The sequence below is a fragment of the Cyanistes caeruleus genome, chromosome 5 (genome assembly GCF_971803275.1).
Source record: "Cyanistes caeruleus chromosome 5, bCyaCae1.hap1.1, whole genome shotgun sequence".
Lineage (NCBI taxonomy): Eukaryota > Metazoa > Chordata > Aves > Passeriformes > Paridae > Cyanistes > Cyanistes caeruleus.
This window is the reverse complement of record NC_141705.1, coordinates 28718232-28745576: the sequence shown is the minus strand read 5'-3', so window position 1 is coordinate 28745576 and position 27345 is coordinate 28718232. Positions and strand designations below refer to the sequence as shown.

The 27345-nt window shown below is 40.2% G+C and overlaps 1 protein-coding gene across 1 annotated transcript; it reads left to right on the top strand.

The window, feature by feature from the left end:
* The first annotated feature begins 23809 nt into the window (after positions 1 to 23809).
* On the top strand, positions 23810 to 26167 carry LOC147653006 (uncharacterized). Its single transcript, XM_086888324.1, has 2 exons — positions 23810 to 24437; positions 24561 to 26167. Exons 1-2 carry the CDS (start codon positions 23868 to 23870, stop codon positions 24636 to 24638), a joined length of 648 nt encoding a protein of 215 aa, XP_086744450.1. The 5' UTR covers positions 23810 to 23867; the 3' UTR covers positions 24639 to 26167.
* The last annotated feature ends 1178 nt before the right edge of the window (positions 26168 to 27345 follow it).

The window sequence follows — 27345 nt, the reverse complement described above, 5'->3', positions numbered from 1 at the left end:
TTATTCCATGAAAACTGTGACTGTATTGTATTTTATAATAAGACCTTCTCCTTAATTTCTTCTAAGCTTGTTCCCTAACAATTTTGCTACAAAGTAAACTTGGTTATAGTGTTTGTCCTGTTTGAGATTTTACATAATCTTTTATACATTCCTCCTATCAGCCATCTTGCTTCCAAAGTGAAGAGCATTTTTAATTTCCATAGTTCTGATCTGATTTATCTCCTGCCTCTCAAATTGCCCTAATTCTGCTGCTGTTTTTTTTTAACAAGGATGATCAGAATTACATCTGCAAGACGCAAACTCACCAGACATACTGTCATAATGACAATTTCTGTTCTTTATTACTTTCATAATACTTCCTAAATTCTATTTACCACTTTAACTGCCTCTGAACATTCAGCTGATGCTTTCAAAAATCTACTTATAATGACTACAAGATCTTTCAGAGCTCATTATTGTGCATCTATAGTAGGGTTATTGTGTTTCTCCCACCAAATGCATTATTTTGCATTCATTGGCATTGAATTTTATCTGCCATTTCATTCCCATTTCCCGAGCTAATATCACAAGATATTCCTGCAGGTCTTCACAGTCAGCTGTAGATTTTAAGTCACTATTCTAAACATATCTTTTACACACACCACTGACTCTGTCAAAGGACTCCAGCAGATTTGAGAAGCAAAAATTATGTTGCAAATCATATTCCCTTTACATAAAGTACATTGACCTTTTCCAATGTATTATAGTTACTTCACTATCTAATAAGCCTATCTTTCTCGCAGCATTTATTTATAGTCTCAGTTTTGAAATCAAGCACCAAGAGACATCTGGGTACCTCTTGCTGCCCTTCAGAGATGCTCATTTGACTGTCAGATTGGTTACCATAGTCAGTATTTCAGCAATTTGATATTTGAATTTCCTTAGTTCTCCTGGTTAAGAAATTGTATTGATGTCTTGCTGCAAGGTATTCTATTGAAATATTTTGACATCTGACACTTTAATATGAGACAGTTGCTCCCTCTTCCTCCTCATTGTTTTTGTATTAATAAAAAAAATGAATTTAAATATTATGTTATGGCCTTATCTTTCTCAAGATCAGTCAGTATATTTCAATTGTCTATTTAACTTTGTTTCTGGTTGGATTCATGCTTCTGATATGTTTGAATAAAACTGGGGGTTTTCATTTTTATGCAACTAACAACTTGCTCCTTGAAATCTCTTTTTGCTTTTATTGCTAGGGGCTTAAATCCAGAAAAATAAATTCATATTAATAGATTAAAGTTTCTATGCTATTTCATATTTTTATTCTTCTAGGTTTTAATTTTGGAAATTTTTTTTTTCTAAGACCTTTTACTTTGCTGTTTTAGTAAAACAGGTGCTTTGCTTGATTGTTTACTTCCAGTATTAAGGGGAATTTTGATAAGCAAAGTGCAGGATAATATGTAGTGCTCAGTAGTCTTCACTCTGTCATTAGATTTTACTCTTCTAGCTGTTCCTTCTCATACCTCTAGTTTCCAAACTGCAGCAGAACCTAATGCATCATGCATGGAGAAAAACCCCAAAAGAAAAGGAGTAGCACGTAGTGATACATCCCTAGACTCTCAGCACTGCGGGTCTTGGATTTCCTAAACAAAGGTCTTTGTATTTATCTTTTGATTTTCTCCACATATTTGTCAAGTACATTTTTAACTCACGTATTGCCTCCTTTCCTATGCTTTACACCATCAGATAGAGGCTTCTTCTTCCAAAGCATTTCATTAACAAGTGTACAGATGTAGGTACCGAGACCTGTGTGACTACCCAGATTTATCTTTTATGAACAGCATTTATTTTCAAAAATCAGTGAGAGAAACATCCTGAAGTTTCTGCTAAGGCAATAAGGCTGAGTGATTTGGTAGGATTAAATTTCTATTTATTTATTTATTTGCATAATCCTGGGTAAATGATTGCTATTAAATGAAAGATGTTTGATCTAATGATTGTAGCATATTCAGTTGAGACTGCAATGTACTCAGAACATGTAGATGAACAGGGTTTAAGGCCATGTAAAACTGAGATAATTTAATAGGATTGACTGTGAAAGACCTCTTTACACATCTTTTATTAACATCAAAATATGTGATTATTTTGACCATTGCAATTTTGTGTCCATTAGGAATGTCATAGATTATGCTGATGAGGACTGCTTTCTAAGCTCCTGACTTCTCTCTGAGTCAGCTCAGCAGGTTTTTGAGGCTAGTGACATTCAATCTTTTGGTCACAGCAGATACTTTTCTTGAGGAATCAAAGAAGGAAAAATGTTTTCAAACCCAGAAGTTTGTGAGATTTACTTTCCTCACTGCAATGATGTATGGGTTAAAAGCCATTAATTTTTTAGCTTGGAAAATCAGTTTTCTTAAATCTATGCCCTGGTACCACCAGGCAGTGCAGGCAGCAGCCAAGGGCTGTGGCTTCCAGGGTTACTCTGGAGATGTCAGAGATTTTGTGCACCCCTTTTCTAGGAAAAGGAGGTAAGAAGGAAAACCAGAAGGAATTCTGGAAATGTGTGGTTTTCCTGCTTTGCCTTTGAGTCATTGGAATTATTTTGATGTGATTTCTTCTTTCTCACATTGAAGCATTTGGTTTGCAAGCTGCCAAAGCAGAGTTACTAGTAGAGCATTAGAAACTCAGACTTTCTTCCTCACCTTTGTGTTTAAAATCACACATTCTGCTGCTGGGATTCAGCTTGCATCAGGAAACGATGGTGTAGAGTTTCATCACCAAAAGGCAGTAAAAACAGTTCTATGGAGTCTTACCAGAATATTTGAAATGTCTAAAGAACTTCTGTGGGGCTCCATGGGCAAAATTAGAGATCCTCTGAGAGGCAAGTTTAAATATTTTATCGTCAGAACTACCGTTTTATGTAAGGATGATGTGCTCAAAAACTACACAGACATTGTTTTAATGACAGTTTAAGCAAAAGATTGCTTCTATTCTTTCCATAATGTGACTGATCCCACATCTGGGATAAATTCAGTGCTTTTTCCAAGAGAAATCCTCATAGTTGTTTCCTAATTCCAACAGAGACAGAGTAAGAAGGTAGACTGCTACTAGGAGAACAGGGGAAGCATGGAGAAAGGAGAGACTAGATTTACACCTGTCAACTTAAAGTGGCTGACTGAGCTTGATTATAATTTATATGAGAAGGGGAGGGGAATATATATTTTTTCTTATTTATATATTTATTCTCTTTTTGTGTCGACTTTGCATTTTTTAAAAGACTTTATTTGAACTTCTGGGGTTGTCTCTGAAACTGGGAAAAACAAAAACTCTCCAACAACATTTTTTGTGTTAGGCCAGGATGTGCAACAGAGATCATTTCAACCAAATATAGCCTGGGTGTGCAGAGAAAATCATTCCATGACCCATGAGTCCTTACTAGATTTTTCCAGATACTTATACAGTCAAAACCTATAGAAATTCATTGGTTCAATGTACATTGGTCCCAAGTTGTGCAGTTCTTAGTATTTGGTGTCGTATTGGTATTCACCTTCGATGTTAATTGGGTTCTCTTAGGTCTCCTTTCCCAGGCCAGGTGTCTCTGGCCATGCCAAGTGATGGGGTGATGTTTGGAGCTGATGGTTGTTGCCTTTTGTGTATCTTCTGTGCTACTCCCAGTCTGCTGAGATCAACTCTGAATGATGAAACAGTCCTTTGAAAAGAAACTTAAAATTCCTTTCCCCTTGACAAAGCTGAACAAACCCCCTGATTAAAGTTATATTAAAAAAAACTTAAACTTGGTATGTTTTTCAACAGGGCCTTGATGGTTCTGTTTTGCTGTGGTTGGTTTGGGGTCCTTTTTACAGATCAAAATGCTTTCTTCAGGCTGTTTGACCACTGCCAAGGGCCTCTGGTTTATTACTCTCTCTATTGCAGTGATTTCTGTTTAGCTCACTGAATGGCAGTCTGATTCCTGGCAGCTACTTTAAATCTGCATGACCAGAAAAGCTGGGAGAATAAGAGGGAGTCAAGAGCCCCATGTGCTTTTTCAGAGGTAAAATCTATTCAAGCCTTATAGATGTTCTGAGCATGAATGCATTTGGAATATAACTAATTCATCTATTAATACACTTTTGCAACAAACCAAAAAGTGCTTATTTTCTACAAGCTATCAGAGCAGTTACTACTTGTGATCTATTTTTCATATTACAGAAAAAATGTTACACTTAAAGCTTTTACAATTCTGCATTGAACACCTTTTACATTTTTCTTTTCATATTTTAAATGATAAAAAATATTTAAATAAAAAAAAAGTGTTTAAATAACTTCCATACAGCATTTTATAGTTTAAATGAAAGAAAAAAAAAAATCTGTTTCTAAACTGCAGAGCCTGTACTCATGGAAGATTATGACATTTATGATAAAGTCACCTGATCCTTGCATCGGGTCCTTTCATACAAACACCAAGTCTGTGACGCTGCACAAATTCCTAGGGCTCTGCTTTGAAAAGAGAAAACCCCTTCAGAGGAAGCACGGAAGAAATCCTCTGTGCTTTTTCCCAGAACAATGAATTTGAACCCGTAATACAGCGCATCCTGGTATCTGTTAGCCCTCCTCATCATGACAGTTCCTGTTTGGCCTCCAAAAAGAGCCTGATAATTTTGCTCTTTTGAACCAGTAAGCATAATAGGTGCCTAAATATCTATTAAGTACCTATTATGTACCCATTAGGTAGAATAATAGCCTATCTGAATATGGCCTTAATTGCTTCTATGTAAATGTTCCAGAAATTTGTGTGCTAACAACAGCAGAGACTTCCACTGCTGAAAGAAAACCTATGAGCAAAGTCACAGCTTCTTGATAATGGGCCATTATCCATTAACTGTACTCACATAAAAAGACATCTCTTTCGTAAAATGCCCTTACAATGGGTCTGCAGCTGAAAGATGATATTTCCTCTAACAAGTGTTGTCTAATCAAACAGGGGCAGCAATTTGCAAAGGCCAGAAGGGCAGCACAGAAATTATTCTGAAGGTCCAAAAGGTGAGTCAGGTGCTGGGAGAATGCCTGTAACATAAGGTAGGAAAAGCTGATGGATTATTTAAGCAGGGAAACCTGCAAGGATTGATCAAAGCAAAGAGCCTCCTAAGAAAACACAGTCTGGAAAAAACATAAAGAGGAAATTGAGAAAAGAGTAGCTGTATACATAGGGAAGTATGCATCTTCAGGTCTTTTCCTGCAATAGGGACTACATATTGTCATTCCTCTGTGTTTTCTCATAGCTTGTTTTCTAAAGAAAAAGACAAACCAGTGTAAAGTGAAGCCTTTTCACTGGATATGAAGGAAATGCATTTTCTTTTTATGTGACCAACACTTTCCAAGTCTGAGTCCATCAAACCCTGTCTTTATGGTATCCTAATTCACTTGCAATATTTTGCATGCAGAAGTTGAACACTTATTTCTGTACCAGCAGAGGAATGGCAGTCAGAAGACCCCAAACAGGAGCTGAAGGCAAAAGCCAAGGAAACAGAGCCTAAATTTTGCACATTTTCTCCCACACAAAGATGCTGCAGCCTTTCTGTACGAGTTTGACATGTACTGTATGTAAAAGAGGTCCAAAGAGGTTTCCCTTCTCATCTCAGTATTATTCTCCCAGTGATATGGGGGACCAAAGAAAAAGTGCTCCTATACATGAGGAACAGAGGAGTTATCACAAGTCCTGTGATATAGTATTCCACAGAGTCTTCTTGCATTTCCATTGTTTGGAGCGAACAGAAAGCCATAAGGACATTTGAATGAGATAAAGAGCATTCTGAAATTTCTTGTGTTCAGGTGATAAGGAGTTCTCTGTATCACCATACATGTATTCTCAAGTAGTTTCTTTATCATGGAAAATCCCAGCGTTATATCTTGGCTGAGAAATTGATTGTTTTCATTTTTCACCTAGGGACTCCAAACAACAAGAACTAATTAAACATAAGAGTGATGTGAAACTGACAAGCAGAACAATTTCTTTTTCGTTTCTGACCATTATCTAATGTGATTTTTTTCTTTTACTGGAAAAAAATAGAACGATCTTTAATTAAAAATGCCACCATTTCAATGACTCTTGATGACAGTGAGGTTAAAGAACATAATTTCTGGCAGCTTTAATCAGAAAACCATGAGACCATCTTACATGAATAATACTGTCAAAATAACAGACTATGTGCTAGTAATAATGATTTAATATTTGACATTGGTTTGCTTAATTTTGTTTTGGTTTATGCAGAAAGAAGTACTACATCTTTTGCTAACAGCATAAATAAATGCATCAACTTCCAGCTCTTGTCCACATGGTATCTGCAATATAATGGAGCCATTACTGCAATACACTGCTGCCCAACTCCTGGCATGCAGATTGAATCTATTCCCCAGGTGATTCATCACATTATAAAGTTTGTTTGTTCTCTGGTCCATGAGCAACACACTGTAATAAAATCTGGCTATAGTTGTCAAAGAAGTTGAAGAGTCCTGTTTTATATCACCCTCAGGCTAGCTAAGTTACAGTAAGCATCATAAGAATGCAGAATTACCTAGTCATCTGAGGGACTGAGAAAAAAATCCTAAAGTAGTCAAATGGTTTTCTGAGATTTTTGATTCAAACATTCTTAAGCAAAAAAAGCTAAAACCTGAAATTAAAAAAAAAAGAATCCTTTCCACATGTAAAGAAATTCTTCTATTTTGTTAATTTAGGATGGCTGACTTGCACAGCAGTGCATAAGGAACACGCATGGGAGCTTTTCTCTTGACAACATTGCCTTAAGAGGTGAGGAATGACCAGCCAGAGTAGGTAAAGGATGTATTCTACTGAGCCATCACTTCTGGATTTTTTTTACTAGGGGAATAAAGTCTAGAAAAATCCAAAGATACTAATGCACATATTTTCATCATCTGAGTCTCTTTTATATTAATTTATTCCAGAAAAGAAGGTTTGCATTAATTTTATTTTGTTTCCATTCTTATTTTTTAAAAAATTAATTATTGTATCCCTGCCTGTAGTCTAGCACATCTTACTCCTAACTTTAAAAATAAAGGGGTGCAAAACTGAATTATTTTCTTTATTCAATAGCTCATCTAATGAAGTGCTGTACTGAAAATTAATTATACAGAACTGAATGCAGCACAGATAAAAAATAATCTATGAATTTATAAAGCTTTTTATCTTTAAGGAATTTTTATCAAAGTTATGAGAAGCCAGACTTACAACTGATGGTTATCTCGTCTTTCTACAAATGTACTACTGTATTTTGAGATAAAAACTGGTACAGATCCTTTCTGAACAGATTTTATAGGTTCTTTTTTTTTTCTTTCATATGTACTGTTATAGCTCAGATTGAATGAATGATGGGTAAAGCTGGTGAGTAAAGCAGTTGCAGGGAGTTCAAGATAAATTTTTTAAAAAGTGTTTAAGTCTAATTTCTGTCAGGCATTTCAAACCTGGATCCTAGGCTGGATCATGCTGTGAAAGACTGGTCAGAGGCTGAGTAATGGAAGTGGAAGCTGAGGGAAGATCTTGAACGTAGCAGCAGTGAATACAGTTTGTATCCATAGGTAAAAAATAATTTCAGAATATCACAAACTGAGAGATGAGAGAGGCTTAAGAGTGTCCTTTGGAAAGGAGACTTAGGAACTCTAAGCAGGGAAACCGTCTTAATCTCTCTGTATTCAGGAAAATAAATCATATCCATCAGCTGATGGTAATGACAATAATGGGTAAAAATATCTTAAACCCAAGCAATTCTATCATCTCATTTCTTTGCTAACAGCAGGTAAGTTTTTTTAGATTATAATTTGGAAAAGAGGCACTAAGGCTTTATAACTCAGAATCAGAGATTATCTCAGGGAGTTGTTTTTTCCTTTTCCACATACTAAACTCTATCAGAACAAACAACTTTGAGCCCTGGAAGCCACTTAGCCTCCCAGGAAGACCAAGGTGGCCAGCATTTCCTACATCCAAGAACCACACAGCTTCTGCTCACTCTGCCTGGTTGCCATTGCTCTGGGCAGTGCTGCAGGACAGTGAGGGTACATCCAGCACATGCTGCCGCTGCCACTGCTGCCAGGGCTTCCCAGGCTGGGGAATGTCTTCTGCTGCCAACTGTTTGGGAGCTGGAAGAGTATGAATAGGGAATGTCACCTACAGGTGAAGGAAGTGAATGCAGCACTAATTGAGGGATGGGTGCAGTGTTTGCCTCACTGCCCAGCACTGAGCTGGAGTGGCAGGTTTGGGAGAGTGCAGCTGGATCTTGGCACAGATCCAGCCAGCCCTGGTTTTCTGAGGAGGAGACAAACACTGGGAGATATTTTTCTTGAATAAAAGGGAAGGTTTCCATAGAAACTTCTTTTTTCTTTTAAACAAATTTAAAAGAGAATTTTCGCAAACTATAAAATCAAGTTTCCAGAGCCCAATTTAAGCTATTCCTTATTGATTGCAATACAAATGAACATAAAAGCCTGCAGCCTGGAACTGACAGCGAGAGACAGGCTTCTGCCAGCTCCCTTGTTCCTTCCATCAGTGCATAACCTCTATTAGTTGATAGTGGCAGTGACACACACTTTCTAGCACCCTCCATTTTATAAAAGGAGCTTTCTTTAGAGCATCTCATCTAAAGGCTCTTTGTTCATTAATGAAAACACATTTCTTGGACTTAACATGCAATGCAGGCATCACCCTTATTCTGAACATCTCTTACTTTAAATTCAGTTATTTACAAACAAGCAGAGCAGATGCAAAGCGGCCATTTCACTGCTACACTACATCTCCTGGAATACCAAAAGGCAGCACTGAGGGTCCACACCCCACTACCAGCTGGAGGTATGGGAGATGGTGTCCCTCTTAGCAAGTATCTGCTACAGTGGAGAGGTTATACAGAGGAAACAATTAAATGAGCATCTTGGACTCAGACACACATATTGCTTGTTGCAGCAAAAGCTTACTGAGGTACCCCTTTGACAATCATTAACTTTTGCAAGTACCATTTTAAAGCCAGACCCAATTGTGCTCCCTCTCACAGTTCTTTCAGCAACTTCTTTAATATTCAACACACTATACAAATGGAGCCCCCCTTTGAAATATCCTTATTTACTTAATACAGTGTCAGGCTTTTAATCAGTGTTTACTGCAATGAAAATTATGCAGCTTTGTTGGTCAGGTATAACCACAAAACCTTCCATGTTATTTTAGAGCAGTCTTATAAGCTGGCAGTGCCTTGTGTACTGAAGTAAATGCATTGCTGCCATTCCACACCGCCCCATTCACATCTGTCATGAATGAGTGGTTTGGCTGCTTAAAGAAACATTGTAGAAGGTACTGGTGAAAACAGGGTTTCACATGAATTTGTGAAAATGCGACTTTACGAGAGTTTGATGGCAAGGTTCATTACCCAGATCAAAGCATATAAAGGATCATCAACTTAGAAGCAATTTGGAATGATTTGCATGGAAGCTGGGAATGCAAAAGGGGATAAGAGTGCAAAGAATATGTCTGTAAAGATAAGGGTGCAAAAGGGTTTAGCAGCACTTAATCATTGGGTAACATTTACAGAGCAATTTGATAGGGTCCACTACAATTATAAAAATTACTTAACAGATTTGGGATAGTAACATCCAAATCATAATCAAATCACACTCACACAGTTAAAGCAACGTGCACACCTATTTTTTTATTTTTGTGCAAAGGTACCTATAAAAAATTCTCCCTCAGGTTCAGTGAAATACTCATGCCAAAGTCCTTTGTATTTCCTGACAGGCAGTGGATTGCAGCTCAAGGAGCATGATCAAGGAGCATGAAGATGTGGTGGGGGTATCAGGCCAGGGCTCATCTTCAGACACAATTTTTTGAATATTGCAAACTTGAGGGTTTTTTAGCTCCCAGAGGCATCCCACTCAGAGAGAGGTGCTCATTTAGCCTGCTGCAGTCCAGGAAAGCTCAAAGAGCCTCTCTGCTGTCTATAGGGTTGCAAGATGATTAAGTCTGGTCATCAGTGAGTTTCCATCCTGGCCATAACCCAAGTTAATAACTACTGCACTTTTTTTTTTCCCAAAGTGCAGTGACAATGATAGGGATTCTGCTCAAACTGCAATTCCCAATAGTGTCACTCCACTCAGGCTATGATTCAGGAAAATAGTGTACCAAAGCTACAAATGATAATTGCTTTTGTTTCCCACCTAAGTTGGGTAACTGCTATTTCTGGTTGTAACCACATTGCATGCAAGCTCCTGGTACATCAGGGAATGACCAACTTTCTCAGACCAACTAGTATAGTCAAGGGATGATTTACTGCTCAGCTGCTTTGGCCAAGTTTTATCAGGAAGCTTCTGAGATCATAGAGGAGGCCTAAGGATGAAGTAGGATTCAGATGCAGCACCACAAAGGCAATGCTCTCTTTACTGGCTTCATATAAAAATGGTTAAGTTTTCATTAAAGACATGACAGACTACTTTACTTTGGCATGGCACTCATAGTCACACAATCCTCCAGCGACCTAGCAGAAAGGCTGTTCTGCATTTTTTTTTTTTTTTTTTCAGCAGAAAATAAAAAAAAAAAAAAAAACAAAAAACACATACTCCATTCAAAGAGGGGCTGTTTTTGATCCTGGAATGACACAAATACTGGAAGTTAGCACATTTTCCCCTATACCACATTTTCTTTTATAAATAGGAGCTGCTTTGCACCCACTCTGACAAAAGAGGAGCACAAATTTGCTTCTTCATGAGTGACACAGCACTCAGTAGGCTGAAAGGGCAGATGGCACCACCTCACAGCTGCAGGGAGGGAATGAAGGATGGGATTGCCTGTACAGCCAGTTCTTTGTAATTTGGCATTGCTATGCTTCTGCTGCTCTCTTCCCTTCATCTTGTGAAAGGACCCTGAAAATTGCAAATATTCCCACTTTTTGCAAGGATGAAACAAGATACTGGTCTGAACATTTATTTTTCTTTCACTTAATTGTAAACCTGGATTTCTAGGCTAGAAGTCTGCTGCCAGGTTTCTGATGTGAGAATAGCTACAAATAACTGAAAGATGAGGTAGCAACAGTGTAAAGGAGGTTCTAGTGGTAAATGCTACTTGTGTTCAGGAGGAATCATCTTACCTGTGTATCATGGAAACAGCCAAATAGAATTAACATCTCAGAAAAGAGCACTGAAATTCAATCTGCTGTTATTCCACTTTTTGTCCTGTGTGAGCTTAAATCTTAATTCCAAGTTATAAAAGATAGAACAGGTTGGAAATCACATATGCTGACTCACTGTGAATTGTTATGAGTAACTTAATAGCTTAGTCATCAAACACAGAGATACATTTGCAAAAATATTGAAATCTGTGAAGAGGAATGAAGTGTAACAGAGCATAAATAAAATGCTCTTGTGTTTTTTTGAGATGAAGGTTTTGATTTTCATCTGGTATCTGACGATTGTAAGAAAAGTACTGTCTCAAATATTGAAAAATATTAGTGATACAAAATAATCTTTTTTGTTTTATTTCCACCTAGAAATGAAAAAAGATGCCCTGGGAAATAAATGTTCTCCAACATTTCAGTTACATCTCACATAATAACAATTTAAACCTATTGAAAGAGATAAGCAAAAAGTAAAAATTATAATAAACATAATTTCAATATTTTTAACCATTTGTTTTAAGGTTAGTAGAGTTAGTAGGATGGGGACATAAAGTTATGAGCATGTTTTCATTATCAGTTTGGCCCAGGATTCCTGGTTATGTGTGAGATCACATGTTCATAGGCATTGCCTCAGAAGACATAAGCATATTTACACATAAAAATAACTTCTTTCTACATTTTTGCTCTATCTGTAGTTACATGAAGAAAAGATTATCAAATTATCTTCACATGGGTTATCTTCAGATGATTAACATTTATTTTCAACTTGCCAAATAGCATGTTCTATGGTTGCAAACAGGAAAATGGATATGGTAGGCCACTCAGGCACTGCTGGCTGAGGTGGGAAGCAGATAAAAGACAGGCTGGATGCTGCTCTTGCAGCCACCTGAGAAGGTCAGTGTTTCAGAGCAAACCAGCTGCAACCACTAACCACCATGACAGAAACACTTAAAGTGTTTCCAGCTAGTGTTTCAGGTGGAGCAACTCCTGAAGGTGCTATGTATTTCTGTTATATAAATATCAAAGAGGATAATTTCATTCTTGTTCATAACACATTTCAGTATGTAGACTAGCATACGGTAAGAGAGTATTTCAGAACAAAGATGTATTACTATTAGTATTATTAGTTTATTTAGTTGCGCTTAAAAAATGGAAAAGCATATTCCTTGAATTTAGAGCACTAAATTTAAATAAGATGCGATGAAAAGAAGTAGCAAAAGACAGGGAAAAGAGTAGAGCAGGATGTAAAAACTCTCTAAACAGGTCATTAAAATACATTGTTTAGACAAATACACATTTTGCATTGGGTTTTCTTTGGTAGTTGTTTTTAAGTTTTGCTCCTTAGCACAAAACTTTAGCTTGGAAATGTCTCAGTTTTGCTCCCTGCAACTCCTACCCCCTGCCAATATTCATCATACAAGGTAGGATTAATCCCTTTGGAAAAGAAGTGAAATAAAGTAGGCTAGGATTATGGAAGAACATTAGCAGTAGTATAGAAGTTAGTAGCACAGTTAATACTCTCTGATTTCTGGATTCAACTTTCTACATCAAGCTTTGCTCTGTTTTCTTTTAAAAATGGATGACTACAATGATCAATCTTTGCTGTCAGAGATAACCCCATGCACACACTCTATATATTAGGACCTGAATGAATGACTCATAAAAATCAGATAAAAGAACAGATGCTAATAATTTATTTAAATAGAGCCTTCTTGAAAAGGTTAGCTTGTCACATTTCATCTTCAGTCATAAACCCCCTATTTTTATAGTCAGCAATATTGACTATCTGCTTTCCTTTTATTGGATGGGAAAGTACACACAATAAGTATTAAAAATAGCCTAAAAATGGAGCCCTTCTCCATTTGTGGAAAATGATGTCTTGGCAACTATGGTAAAAGTTCTTAGCATGTACAAAGGTGCTGTAATTAAGGTCTTTCTGCCAACTCAGAATCCTTTATTTCCACCTCTTTGTTCAACCCATTCAAATACTGTGCCTCTGAAGCTACTGTGTGCTGTGAAGAAATTTCAGGCTCTTATTAGAGTTGCGACACATAAAGTGCTCTTGAACTGTCCTGGCGTCTTATTTACATTTATTTTATCTCTAAGAAGGATCTTCTGACCATTAAGGCTTTACATCCTCTAAGTACAAAAAGGGGGAGAGTCTGAAATAAACTGTGCAACTCAATCCTAACTTGTGTGTGCTGCTTTGCTGGGAGAGCATCCTCTCCTATGTACTTAGATGTTTGCTACTAGTAGGTGGTAATGTCCAGTTTTGCAGCTGCTAGGTGCTTATTAGTCCAGAGGTATGTGGCACATACCTCCCTCAGCAGTCACATCAATAGTCATTTTTAAGGACTGGGTTTGAGGAAGCAGACCTCACAGAGAACTAAAAAAACCCCTCGGAACAATTCAGCCAGTTTTTGTTGCAGGTTTACTAAACATTAAGTAGCAATGGAGATGGGTATGGCAGCCTTCATCTGTCTTAAGGTGTTCAAGAAATTCTCAGTGTGTGGATAAGCTTGGGAGGAATGGTGAGACTGCAGAGCATTTCCTCATGAAACTTAAGCCTCACAGAGATTAAGCAAAATGGCTTCATTTCTTAGAACAAAAAGTATCTCCCTCCAGCACTAAGACTTGATTATGCCCTCAGATATGCACGGCACTGAAAAGAGGAATAATTTATGCATTGAAAGGGCTGGCTGCAGCCTCCATGATGAACTGTTCCTTAGAGATATTGTCTTCCAAGAAGTGGTGCATTGTGCCAGTTATGCATGATTGCTTCTGCACTTAAACATTTCCCTAAATGCAGGATTTGACCAGATGTAATGTTGTGTTTCTACGTTTAATTCTTTTTAAAAATGCTGTCTTAAATGAATAGAACACTTTTTAGTTGTTGTTGTTATGCACCTTATTTTATACTTGAAGAGGCAAAAAATATCCAAGATTTCTGGATGTAGTTGTCTGACGACAACATTTTAGCAAACCCAAAAATCATGCACTAAGTTTTAGCAGTATGCTGGAATACACATCCAGTAGTAACTTAGACCAATAACTTAACATATTTAAAAAATAAATTATTATTATAAGTTATAAAAAATAACTGTTTAGTTTTTATATTGTCTCAAAAGACATATACAGGAACACCAGGCTGTTTGCCTGGTGGGGGATATGGCCAGCTACATTCAGTCCAGCAACAGTGATTTCTTTTTTTTTGTCATAAGAAACAGAACCATATTCATACATTCTCTAGTACAACTGACATGCTATTGTTTACAAGATGTATTGCCACTTGAAAGTATTAAAACAGATATAATTGCAGATAGGTGCATAAAGATTATAACAAGAATGTAATATATTAATGTAGTACTATAGCAATAGAATATAAAAATTGTGTAGCAAGAAGTTATCTGAGAACTGCACCTAACAAAGCCTGTTTTCCATGGGATTTGTCTTATGGATGACAGACATTTTAACTGTTAGGCAAAAGTTGCAAGATGAGCTCATCCCTAACTAGACAGCAGAGAATCCAATGAGGAGAGAAAGGTAACTGCAAAAAAAAGGGTTTTGTCATGTTCCCTCTTACATAGCAGAGGATCAGTCAGGGGCACCAAGTTTGACTGAGTAGGGTCTGCTCTCATGTCTGAAAGCAGCATATTTGCTCATAAAGCTTCTTACTGTTTTCCTGCAGATTTCTGGACACCTACTAAAGTACACTGACTTCACCCTGCAGTTGTCCTTTTAGTGAAGGCATTAGCAGTCTTTGCTCTCCCCTGTTTCAAGTTGTTTGCTTTTACGAATAGGTGGGAGGATCTATTTAAGACTTCAATTAATGCAATTTGAAGTTGGTCATTACGTTCAAAGGTTGCTAATGGGGTTCAGAGAGATGATGTCTGTGCACACATATAAACATGCAGCATCTCAAACCTCACAAATCCCTTACCCTCAGAAATATGACTTACAAATATGTACAGATTGCCAACACACAGCACTTGTGTCTCTCTCAGTATTACTCTGAAATAGCTCTAGTTAACATCACAACATTGTTATGTTTACATTCAGAGCTGTAAAGTAGCACGATTTTGTGAAAGTATGCTGCTCACTCAGAAATATTATTAATATTTGTGTATTAAATATTAATGTATACATGTATCTTTGCATGGCACTTTTCAGATATTAAAAAGAAAAGGTCTCTGTCCTCAAGAGCTTACAGTCTAAATACCATTGTTGTAAAAAGCATTTGCCTCCTGATGAAACTGAACCACTCTGAAACTATTTCTTTCCTATGGAAATGTCCAGCTTCTCTAAGAAGTGCTCTGGAATATCAATGTTTTTGTCCTGCATGAAGTGGGATTTTTTTTCCTGATTCACAACATTTATTTTTATTACAGCTAAAGGTTTACAGATTTTTCAACCTAATTACGTATTTGCATATGTATTCATTAAAGTGCCCACTTTGCTTGCTAGAGGTCAGTGAATAATTTTGCTAGGAAGTTTAGCTTTTCATTAATCTGTATGCATTAAAAATATGCATTATTTGAGATCCAGAAATATTGTGCTTTGTTGTTCTGGAAGTGTGAACATCCTTTTTTGAATACCCAACTGTTGTGCTGCAATTTGGATTACTTTGTGATAATACTTTGCAGATTCTTTAATTCATAAACTTACACAGATGGGTAAATATAAATTCCTTCATCTAACAATTGTGGAAATGGATGCAATAAGGAACATGAGTTATTGAATTGTTTAAGGTCAAAGAGCAGGTCATTGGCAGAACAAAAGCAGTTCTAACTATGTCATCCCTTAGTTGGATTATTCTGTGAATAAATTTGATCTCTTGGAGCAATTTGGTAGAAAATTCACCTTTTCATGAAAAAGATTACCTCATTTTTGTCCTTAGTAAAAACCAAAAATTCTTAATGTCATCATCTTACATTTTGTCTGAACATCATATTGCTTATTGTGTGTTAATTTAATTGGTACACTAGGCATTATAATGAATTGTTCCAACAAGTACTATCTTTCCTGTACCATTTCTAACGCATCAGGGAACTGGAAGTTTGATAAACATTATTTGCATATCAACTCCTAAGAGTGAACATCATCTAAAATAGTCATATTAAAAAGTTAAATTCCCCTGCATCAGCTTATAAAAAGGCCTTATCCTGGAATCTTCACATGTAACTTTTAACATGTGAAGTTAATGGTTGAGAGTCTGGAAAATGAGAAATAGCACAGGGATGGAGAAAAAGGGGACGTTATTTGGATTGGGTGGAATGGTGAGAATGGCAAGCACAAAAGTTTTGGGAAGGAAACACCTAACCTTTCCCAGCCTAATTCAAGTCAAATTACTTCATCTCCCAAGGCTTTATCTGTTATTAATTCCATCTAAATACTGTCTTTATTTCCCCATCTTCCTATTTGCCTTCAGATTTCATTCATACATTTCAAAGATCTATAAAGTATTCTAGGATAATGAAGAAGGATGGCCTTGAAAAAGTTACATAACCCTCAAGTTACAGATCAACATGCAGTATAATGCTACCACGACATTCATTTGTATCCATGATCATAATAATTCCAATTCAATGCAAACTCAGATCATCAATCACAATGTGTCTTTAAATATACCAATTTTTTTGCTTGATATAAAAGTATTTCTGCAGTGAATGGAAGAATGGTAAGAGTCTTAGACCTTTTTGTTACCAACACATTTATTTGCTCACATGATAATGCTAAGCATAACAGCTAATGGGAAACATTTATTTGCTCTCCACTCTGTTTTACTTATTCTAGTGATAGGGTTCTTTATTCTTATCTCTCTTAAGTCCCAAGGTATAGCAGTAGTTTACAGGCCCCTCTGCAGCCTTTTCTAGGGCCAAAGAAAGTTATTCCTTCTGGCTTGAGATGGATTCTGAAGCATGGAAGACAGTTCAGTACCTTCAGCCTAATTGTTTTATGTTACTCCAAATACTCTTCCTGAGAGGGAACTATAATGTAACATACATATACCTGTGTTAGCCTAACATTCACTGTTATTAAAAAAAAAAATAAAAAAATAAAAAAAAAGGTTATACATAGTGGAAGAGCATTAAAAAAGCATTTTCAGGTACACAGATTTCCCTTAAAACTTGGGAAAAATTTAGTCATTATGTTTAAGAACTATACTACTACTCATCTATTCTCATATGTCATGGTAAATCTATATCCCTAGCCTGAAATGATGGGCTTGTGGGCTTAGGAGTTTTAGTGGTTTTGTTTTCTTTAAAATGGAATATACCTATGAAATGTATCAAAAGAGTTGTATTAGGTTTTGAATTAGTCTTCTGTTCTTACTAAGAGTACATTAGGAAAATTGTCCTCTCCGTTTTAAAAGGATGAGAAATGAGAAAGACCAACACCTGTGGTTTCACTATGATAGATTCCACCATTTTCCATGGTTTCATTATGTTGGGGTTTTTTTTTTCATATGCATATATGTAATTCTGGCTTTATTTCAATTGTATTTGTATTAAATTACTGAGAATGTGGTCCCAGATTCAGTCATCTAAGGAACTCAGTGCACTCAGAAGGAAACAGTCACTTCCCAAGATGATTCACACCTTTTCCAAAGAAGTGGAATTTGTATTCCCTCATGGGCTATCCCAGAGTTTAAAGGAACCAAGGAAGTTATCCATACCTGGAGAAGACAAACCCACACACGATGATATTCTAGGTGACTCTGTCCTGGAAAATCCTCTATTAGAGAAGAAGTGTCTCCCAATAAGGAGATAGATGTGCTGATGAGAAGACAAAGCACTCTGTGCTATGTTGTTTGGGACTTCATGGTGCTCATATCTCCATCTCTGGAAAGAAACCATTACAGCTGTCTAGTACCAAAACTACTGTGCCCTTTTCAGAAAGCATGAGTCCTTGCTAAAAAGCTATACCTTCCTACTGGTCCCTGAGCAGATTTGAACTGTGCTTGCTCAGTGTTTTGATGTACCACAGAGGGAGCTGGATGCAATCTCTACCTTAGCTTGCTAATATGTTATGATTATAGACATGCTTTTGCATATTTGGGGAAATATGCCCCCCTGCTGTTTGCATGCAGTCTTAAATGACCGCAGAATTTAATTATTTTAAGTTCAGGAAGCAACTTTTCCTTATTGGGTAAAATTCTGCTCTGGTTTGAGTGACCATTGTGAGGTCCTCCATATGTTCTATGTGCTGCTCTTGTATTTCAGAATCAGCTCTGCTAAAATAATGTACAATGCAAATCAGGAGAAAGCAAGTCTTTCTAGCCTAATTAAAAGGAAAAAATCCAGTCTAGAAGACTAACACCAAAAACTAACCAAAACTTGACCTTAACCTAAGTCTTGTACTTCAATTTTTAAGGGTGCTTATTCTTCAAGAATTCTCCTACCATACACCCTTTAATTATACTCAGACAACACAATCTTTAATTCTATTGGATTTACAATATTTAATTATGCTTACCAGGAATGCCTGCTTGGAGGACAGGAAAGATGTAAGATTAAGCAGCGAATGACATTTTTACACTGACATATTAGCAGGTAAAAAACCCCAAAACCAGAAAAATTATCAGATGAATGCAGGACTACTAGTGAAATACTAGTGAAAAATTAGTGAAGGTAGCTGGATTTACACAAAGTAACATAATTCCTTCACATGTTGACCTGCTGCATCAAGGGTCCAAATCACCGCTTTGTGAGTTTGCAGACTGCTGCTTTCTTCAAGTTTTTTCTTTCCACACACACTCATCTGCACCAGCCATCATTTTCAGACCTCAGGTTCTGATTTGCTTCAAGATTTTCTGGTTTTTGGATCTTTTGGCCTGGTTTCAGTTTTTCCCTATATTAAGTCTACAAAATTTTATGTTGACACTTATGCCGAAAACAGTTGCTAACAGTGTTGAATGAAAGAGAAAGTATTTTTTTAATACCATGTGCAACAACTAAGACATAGGTTTGAATAAGGAGGATTCCTTCTTCATAATAAGCCCTGTCTTGTGAATTAGAGCCCTGACACAAGAAATGCCTTATAGATTATACACAAGATAAAAAACTAAGATACCTGCAGCAACTAGAAGTTTGGTATTAATCAAGTTTGGCATGCCTGCCTTAGCAACAATAAAATCCAAACTTTTAAAGTCACTTGTTAGGCTATATTAACTATGAGGAGTGAAACGTATTTTAAAGTATTATTCAAGAGACTGTCAAAATCAATTTATTTTGTCTTGTTTACTAAAGAAGTTAGGCTTACATGAGTGCCTTGTCAATTTTCCTTGTCCCTTCCCTGAACTCCTGACTAACATGAGCCAAATTCAGCAGAGAATTCTCAAACGTACCACATTCCCACAGATTTTGTGCCAATATCAAAACAAACTGAGGAGTGCCAGATCCAAGAAATTCCATAGTGTAGGAGCAGCAAGTCAGCAGAAGATCAAGGTGTTGTAGGTCTTTGGTCTTCTGTTTTCATAAATTTGCATTTTGTACAACTACTTGTTGATCTATTAAGTGCCATGCAAACCGTCATGGATTTAGGGAGAAGCTCAGGAGTCTTCTGGTTAGCCAGTGGCACCAGCTAGGGCACCAAGGTGCTCTCATGACGTGTCCCCTGGTTGGTTTTACACACTGGGGCAGTACTTTCCTCTACCCATCCTGCTTATTGACACATTTTGAAAGACTTTAAAGCATCTTCTGAGAGATGTCTTTCTCCAGCATGGTCTCTTTCAGAGATCTCTCCAGGTTTCTTATTTGGGGCGGTATTTTTCTTTTAGATAAAAACACTCTTAAATTTATATGGGTCCTACAGTGGCTGTAGTGTCTGCTTTGGCTATCTTTTATTTGGACATGAGCATTTTGGTTTACATGGGAATGCCAGACCAAGTGTTCAATCTTTACAAATTGCAGTTGTAGATTAGTGGTAATAACGATGTTTACAATGCATTCACAATGAACCTGGAAGTCATGTACAACTTGTGCAAAGAGGGGAAATGTCACTCACCTGCATCTGCCTCGCATCTGTAGTTGTCCAGAAAATGAGGGCTATATGCAGCCTTCAGAAATAGCTATCACTGGCCATCACCCAAGGCTTAAGCTGATACTAACCTTGAAGTGGTGGAAGCTGCAAACGAATCTATATTGAACTGGAAACAGAGTGTACAGTTTGAGCTATTAGGTCTGTCTACTTAAGTCAAATTATCAGGAGTATTAATCCTATTTAAAGCGGTGTGCAAAGCAGGGGATAGTACTAGAAAGTGATAATTCTGAATTATTTGAGTTCATAAATAGGGTCCCCAAAAGACTGATAGCAGGAAGCCAAAAATCACAAAAATCTTCTCCAAAACTGCAAGTGACAGATTTACGAAAAAGGACTGTGATAAAATCTTGGCGGGGAGGAATATGAATTTTTAAATCTAATTTTGGTTCTCTTTGGTGCGATCTGAGAGCTAGAAGACAGCGAATCCTTTGCAAAAGGGGATTAGTAAAAGTAACACCCTGAGAGAGTCTCACACTTAATCCACGTGCCATCACAAAGGCTGCTCCTTCACAGCTGCAGCCCCTCAATGATACACTCAACATCTGCACAAATCTGGGCACTACAAGCCAAAGACTGAGAAGTTCCACTCCACCTTATTAATTCAGACGCACCTGCAGATATAAAAATATATAAAAGATCTATATTCATTTTTATACGGAAGGATACATGAGTATCATACAAAGCAGTTACAAAACCGATACCAAGCAGTACTGGCTTTCAAACTGGCCACTGTGTCTGCTATTCAGGCCGCCGGGGACGGGCGAGAGGAGCCCCTGCGATGGTGTGGCAGCGGCCGGGGGAGGCGGAGGGGCCGCGGGGAGCTGGGAGGGCGGCGCTGGGAGCCGGGGCTGCTCGGGGAGGAAACGCCGCTATTCCAGAGCTGGAGAAATCCCCCCGCGCTAGCCGAGAGGAGGGAAGTCAGTCACCTGGCGGTGAAGGACAGTAAAACAGGGACGGAGAGGGGAATCTGCCTCTCTCTCTCTTCTCTTCTGCAAGAGATCCACCTCCTGTTTTCCTCCCAACTCTTCCAGCATAACCTTCAAAGAAGACCATACCCTACAGACTTCCTTTTATTATATATATGTGTGTGTATATATACATTACTATTATTATTACTGATAGACTATCTTTAGCTGCAAAACAATTTTCGAGCCTATGCAGGACTTGGGGGATTTTGTTATCTTGCCAGCAAAATTGTTCATCGCTAATGTCTTGCGCTCACAGGGTGCTAAATTAGCTTCCAGACTACTCTGGTAGCCTGACGGAGAAATGCTTTTATCATAGACTCTTCTCTTCAGTTTGAACATATTTGCTTGAAATTTGCTGCATGATGCTGTCCAGGGAGGAAGGATTTTTTTTTTTCTCGGGATACAGCGATTCGCCGGTTTCTGAGCTTATTGCAGAAGAAAAAAAATAATCTTTAAACTGAGTGGATTTTTCTTTTTTTTTTTTTTTTTTTTTTTCTCTATCACCTTTCATTACCAGAGGACGCGAATCTCTTTCACCAGGGAAGGATCACCTGTCGCTTTAATCCTTAGGGGAGTTATTTATTTTTTAAAAAAAGTGAAATATTTTATTTATTTATTTATTTATTTATTTATTTATTTATTTTAACCGGTGGAGGCGTGATCGCGGAGAATGAGACTGAGGGGAGCTGCCAGGGTTTGGAGGACAAGGCTGAGTTTAGGCTGGAAACTGAGAGACTAGATTCCCCCCTCCCTCCCCCGCTTCGTTTTTTCCCCCCCGCTCTTTGTTCTTCTTTAATTTTTTTGGCACAACTTCCGTACTTTCCAGTCTGCTCCGTTCAGTTTCGCTCTATGGACAGATCAGCAAACCTGGACACGGAGGAGCTCAAGGTAGGCGACCCGCCGGGTGCCGTGGCTGTGGCCGGGGTTGGATGGCCGCTGCCGTCCCTGCCGCGGGGGCGGGGGCCGCTCGGGGCTCCCGCAGCCCGGGCGGGGGGCGCGGGGCCGGGCGCAGCCGCCCCGCGGCGGGGGCAGCGCGGGAGGGCGGGCGGCTGCCCCGGCGGAGCGCGCCTTGCCTTCTGCCTGCGCGGCCCACAGCATCGTCACCATACTATTAATAATAATAGCGGGGGTGATGATGGTAGTGCCGGTGGTATTGCCCGTGTGCTCTCGGCTTTGCGTGAGCACTGGAGGCAGCGCCGGGGACAGCTGGGAGGAAGCGGCAACTGACCCGCGGCTTTCCCGGCAGAAGTTGGCTCTGAAGCCATTCTGGCCTGGGCATCTCCTCTTCTTCCTCTTTCTCCTCCCCTTGACGCCGGGAGCGACGGGGAAACCCTTCTCTACCCCTCCACCCCTCCTCTCGGCTCCCCCCAGCGCGGGGTCCGGTTCCCCCGGCCGAGCGCAGCTGAGGCAGCGGCGGTGCGATGCTGGGCCGCGGCCCGGGGGCCGCTGCTACAATCAAACTTTGCATTAGGACGGTGAGAGCTGGGAGGATTCTGCTCCCCCCCCGCCCCCCGGCCCAGCTCTGGCTCCCTCCCCGCTGAAGGAGCATGCCTGAGAGCGTTGAGCATGCTCCTTTGCGGAGATAGAGCCTTCCTACACCTGCTGCCAACACCCCTCTCCCTGGCCCTGAGCGGAATTTGGCTCAAATCATCATCATCATCATCATCATCATCATCATCATCTCATCATCATACTAATGATAATACTATAAACCTATCAATCTATACGCGGTGAAGAGGGCGGCTGGCCCGGGAGGGCAGCAGAGAGGGAGCGGGCACACGGGGCGAGCTCAGCGGGGCCGCTGAGCCGGAGTGGAACGACGGCCAAGCCGGAGGGGCGGGACACACATACACCTCGCCGCGGTGGCGGCTCGGGAAGCGCTGAGGAGCCGGGGAAGATAGCCTTCCCGAGCCGCCTCATGCACGGCCACCCGCGGGACACCCCCTCAGGATGCCGGCTCCCCCGCGGCCGCGGAGAAGGGCTAGCCTCTGGGAAGGTAAACTGGAGAGCGCTGAAGTGCTGCTGGGGGCTCTTTTCCTTTTCCTATAGACCAGATGTGAACGTACTGAATAAATATATTCACCTACTAAACTCCCCAGGGAAGGGCACCCCAGGACTGGAGCGCTGTTTGAGTGTTGGAGGTGACGGATAAAACAAAGGAGTTGCTTGAGAACCGCTGATCCTCACAGCGCTTCCTGGGCTGCCCGGCAGCCCTCTCCCTCCTGCCTCAGCCTTCACACGATTCACAGGAGACAGCTGATGAGGGCAAGGCAAAAGACCAGTCTTCCGATTAAGGGAGGGGGGGGGGTAGAGAGAGTTTTATTGTATCGGATTATTTTTAAAGAGTCTTTAACGAAAATGTATTTATGCTACGAGAGGGCAGCACTTCACGTGAATTGTCCGTAAAGCCTGAGGCACGTCCCGCTGTGAGCAGGGCATCCAGCCTAGGCTGGAGAGCAGGGGGTTTCCAGTTATCCCGCAGTTATCTGGGCTGCAATTAGGACTCGTGTTGCAGCGTGTACAGCCTGAGCGACCTTGAGCAAAGAAGCGGCTGAGAAGTAAGCATCGGCACTTTCATCGTCTCCTCCCTACTTCCGTACATCCTAAGGATGAGAAGAGCTTCTAAAGGAGGCATTTATGCAGATGCTGTTAGGGTCTGGGCAGCCCTCTAGGCTTTGGCACGACGCGCTTCCAGGCTTTCCCGGGTGCTTTATTGATGTGCGGCCGCTGGGAGGGATCCCGGGCGGCGGCAGGACGCCTGCGGAGCTGGAGCCGGGCCCTGCGGCCGGCAGGGGGTGGTGCGGGCCCGGGCAGCGCCCGCCGGGAGCAGCGCCCCGCGGGCAGCGCTGGGCGCGCCGAGCCGCCGGGCAAAGCGGCTCCACAGCCGGCCCCAGCGGGCTGGGCCGGCCTCTCCGTGCCAGCCCCCGGGCAAAGCGGCTCCACAGCCGGCCCCAGCGGGCTGGGCCGGCCTCTCCGTGCCAGCCCCCGGGCAAAGCGGCTCCACAGCCGGCCCCAGCGGGCTGGGCCGGCCTCTCCGTGCCAGCCGCCGGGCAAAGCGGCTCCACAGCCGGCCCCAGCGGGCTGGGCCGGCCTCTCCGTGCCAGCCCCCGGGCAAAGCGGCTCCACAGCCGGCCCCAGCGGGCTGGCCTGGCCTCTCCGTGCCAGCCCCCGGGCAAAGCGGCTCCACAGCCGGCCCCAGCGGGCTGGCCTGGCCTCTCCGTGCCAGCCCCCGGGCAAAGCGGCTCCACAGCCGGCCCCAGCGGGCTGGCCTGGCCTCTCCGTGCCAGCCCCCGGGCAAAGCGGCTCCACAGCCGGCCCCAGCGGGCTGGGCCGGCCTCTCCGTGCCAGCCCCCGGGCAAAGCGGCTCCACAGCCGGCCCCAGCGGGCTGGCCTGGCCTCTCCGTGCCAGCCCCGGCCGCTCTCGCACCAGCAGGAGTACAAGGTGGGGGGCAGAGCTCTCGGGGGTCGGGAAGCTCCCTGGTGGTGATCTTGCTGGGCACAGTAAAGAGCGTCTCCCATACTGCTCCGAGTCGTGAAAGCTTTCATCGGTTCCTGGGTAGTTTCAGGAGGGGTGAAGTGCTCCACTGCCCCCGGGCCCGAGACAGCTCCTTGCCAGGCCAAAGAGACAGTCGGGGCACGCAGCTAGCAGGCAGCCAGAGGTGCTGAGGTGTCGAGTGGGCTCTCTCCCACACCACACTGCATGGAGGGCTCATGTCAAGAATGTCAAATATGGTAGCAGCTTGTCGCAGCAGAGCTTGCCAAGAATTTTGGAAACTGGCTGGACACTCTATTTCTTGATACTGGCTTCCTCCACTATGACAAATACATGCCAGTAAAGATTAAAAAAAAAATAAATAGTGTCAGTCTCCCTACTAATGAAAATTAAATGTTTCTAAAGAAAGTGGTAATAATGACACCGAAAACGTATACTATGTTATATACCTGCCTCAAATCAGGCATTAAATGCAAACTCAAAATCTCTGTGTTATTTATTGCACCGATTGTAATGAATTCTGAACTATTTATGTTGATAGTAGACATTTTAAAAGTTGATTTTGTGAAAAGCTCAACAAGTATCAAGTGTGCAACACCTGCTAAAGAAGGTAGGTGTGCTCCCCCTTACTATTCTGTGTATGAAACCCTGAAGAAAGTAATCAGTATGGAAAGAAGGGACCTGCTCTTCCAGACGTTTTGAGCTGTTCTGGTTTTTCTTTGATCTGCCTCATCTCTCAGATGCATACAAGAACTTCCCTATGACTTTTTAACTCACAAGCATGTGGGGTTTTTGTTTTAAAGGAGTAGTACATAAAATCAATACTTCTGTCATAGTTGCACTGTAGTCTTGGGTTTAGTGTTGTGAAGGGTTTTCTGTAACCTAATGTATATGCAAGTCTATACCTACATTTTGAACATACATTAAACCTTGTGGTTGTATGAGTGTTATGCATTTTCTAGAACTCTGTATTTTGTATATGTATATAAAACATGATGAATTAGTTTATTTTGCATTTAGTGTATTTAAAAACTATGTTGAGGCATGTTATTGCTTGAAATTGTCTGAGCATCATTTGCAAAGTAGAGTTAGGAGTCATTTATGTTTGCTGGACCCTGTTGACTTGTGATTTGCAGTGACATTGGATAGATGATTACAGATTTTGTTCTTCACATTTGCTCATTCATTTGACATATAATTCCTCTAATGTGTATCATGACTGTTTTTCTTATGTTTGTTTAGTAACCACAATTTGCGTACAGTCTCAGAGGGAGATAGTATTCCTTGTAGTGTGTAAGCCACTGATACTTCCCTGGAAGAAAGTTGGTTTGTAATTGAATGTATGAGAACAGTAAGATTCTTAATATGATGGATTAACAAACATCCTGGAAGCCATTTATTATTTGAAGGCAATGATTCAGTGAGAATTCTTCATTACAATCCGAAGATGTTTGATTAATAGTGTGCTTAAGTGTCTTTAAATTGCCACTTTTGATATGCAAAACAATTAAACACTTTATTTCTGAATCATCTTGTAAATATTAGCTGAATTTTTTTATTCAGCTCACAAGAGAATATTTATAGTCTGTTTACAGTTTTACAATTCCTGGTGATATAAAACTACTGACTTAACATAGCATGAAACTGGTCACAGAAGAGGTTTTTGCAACAATAGTCTTTAAATGCAATTTATGTGATTTGTAGAATATCTGATAAAGAAATTAAAACAAGAAAACCACAAAATTTTAAACAAGGCATACTTTTGTGGTCTTAAATGTGTCAATCACTTCACTGTTTAAGTTAGCAGGAGAACTAATACCCTGAGGAGTTCTGTAATTTTTTAATTTATTTATGTTTTAAAAGAAGGAGCCAGAGAAGTTAATGTGCTTGGTGTGGTGTGGGAGGACTTTTGATCAGTTTAGGGTAGGTTGTTTTATTTCTGTTTTAAGTCAGTCCCTGTGTAATGGAAAGTGTAGTACTCTGTAACATTCAACAGGTTCTTATGAAGGTCTGTTGCACTTATTAAAGTCTTCTGCTTGGGACATGGACATCTTAGTGTGGATATTAAAGGATTTGTCCTTTTTATGCAAAACCTTTTCTCTCCTATCCTTCTTTAGTACGTCCCTTCCAGAAACCTTCATGGTTTTCTAGGGTCCTTTCAGCAATACTTAATAAAGACAATTAACCTTTGCATTCACAGTCAAAGCATTCATCCTTTAAACCATTCTTCATGGAAGGTCAAGCTGAAATGGTTTTAAAGCAATATACATGCAAATTTCTTTTCTCTGTGTTCCTATTGTGGGATTTCCTCTCCATCTCTCAGTATGTATAAAGACTAGACATAGTTCAGGAAGCTGGAGAGAATTCTATGCATAAGATATAGTTGTTCAGCAGAGATAGAAAAAAGGTCAAGACAATGGCAGTGCTCTCACTATACACTTCAGAAATCATTCCTGTACTATCACTGCAGAGGCTCTGTGTAACCTGTGGCCAAGCTTTTTGACATTGTACATTACAGCTTTGCTAAGCTCAACACTCTTTAAATGGAAAATACATCAAAATCTGAAAGCTTGGTTAAAGGGAAAAAACCACTTTGTCTTCCTGTTCTTCATGGTTTTGGGAAAAAAACCTGTGTTTTCCTCTGCCACTGTATTTTGCACATAAAGAAAATAGATGGAGATTTACATGGAGGTTAGCAATA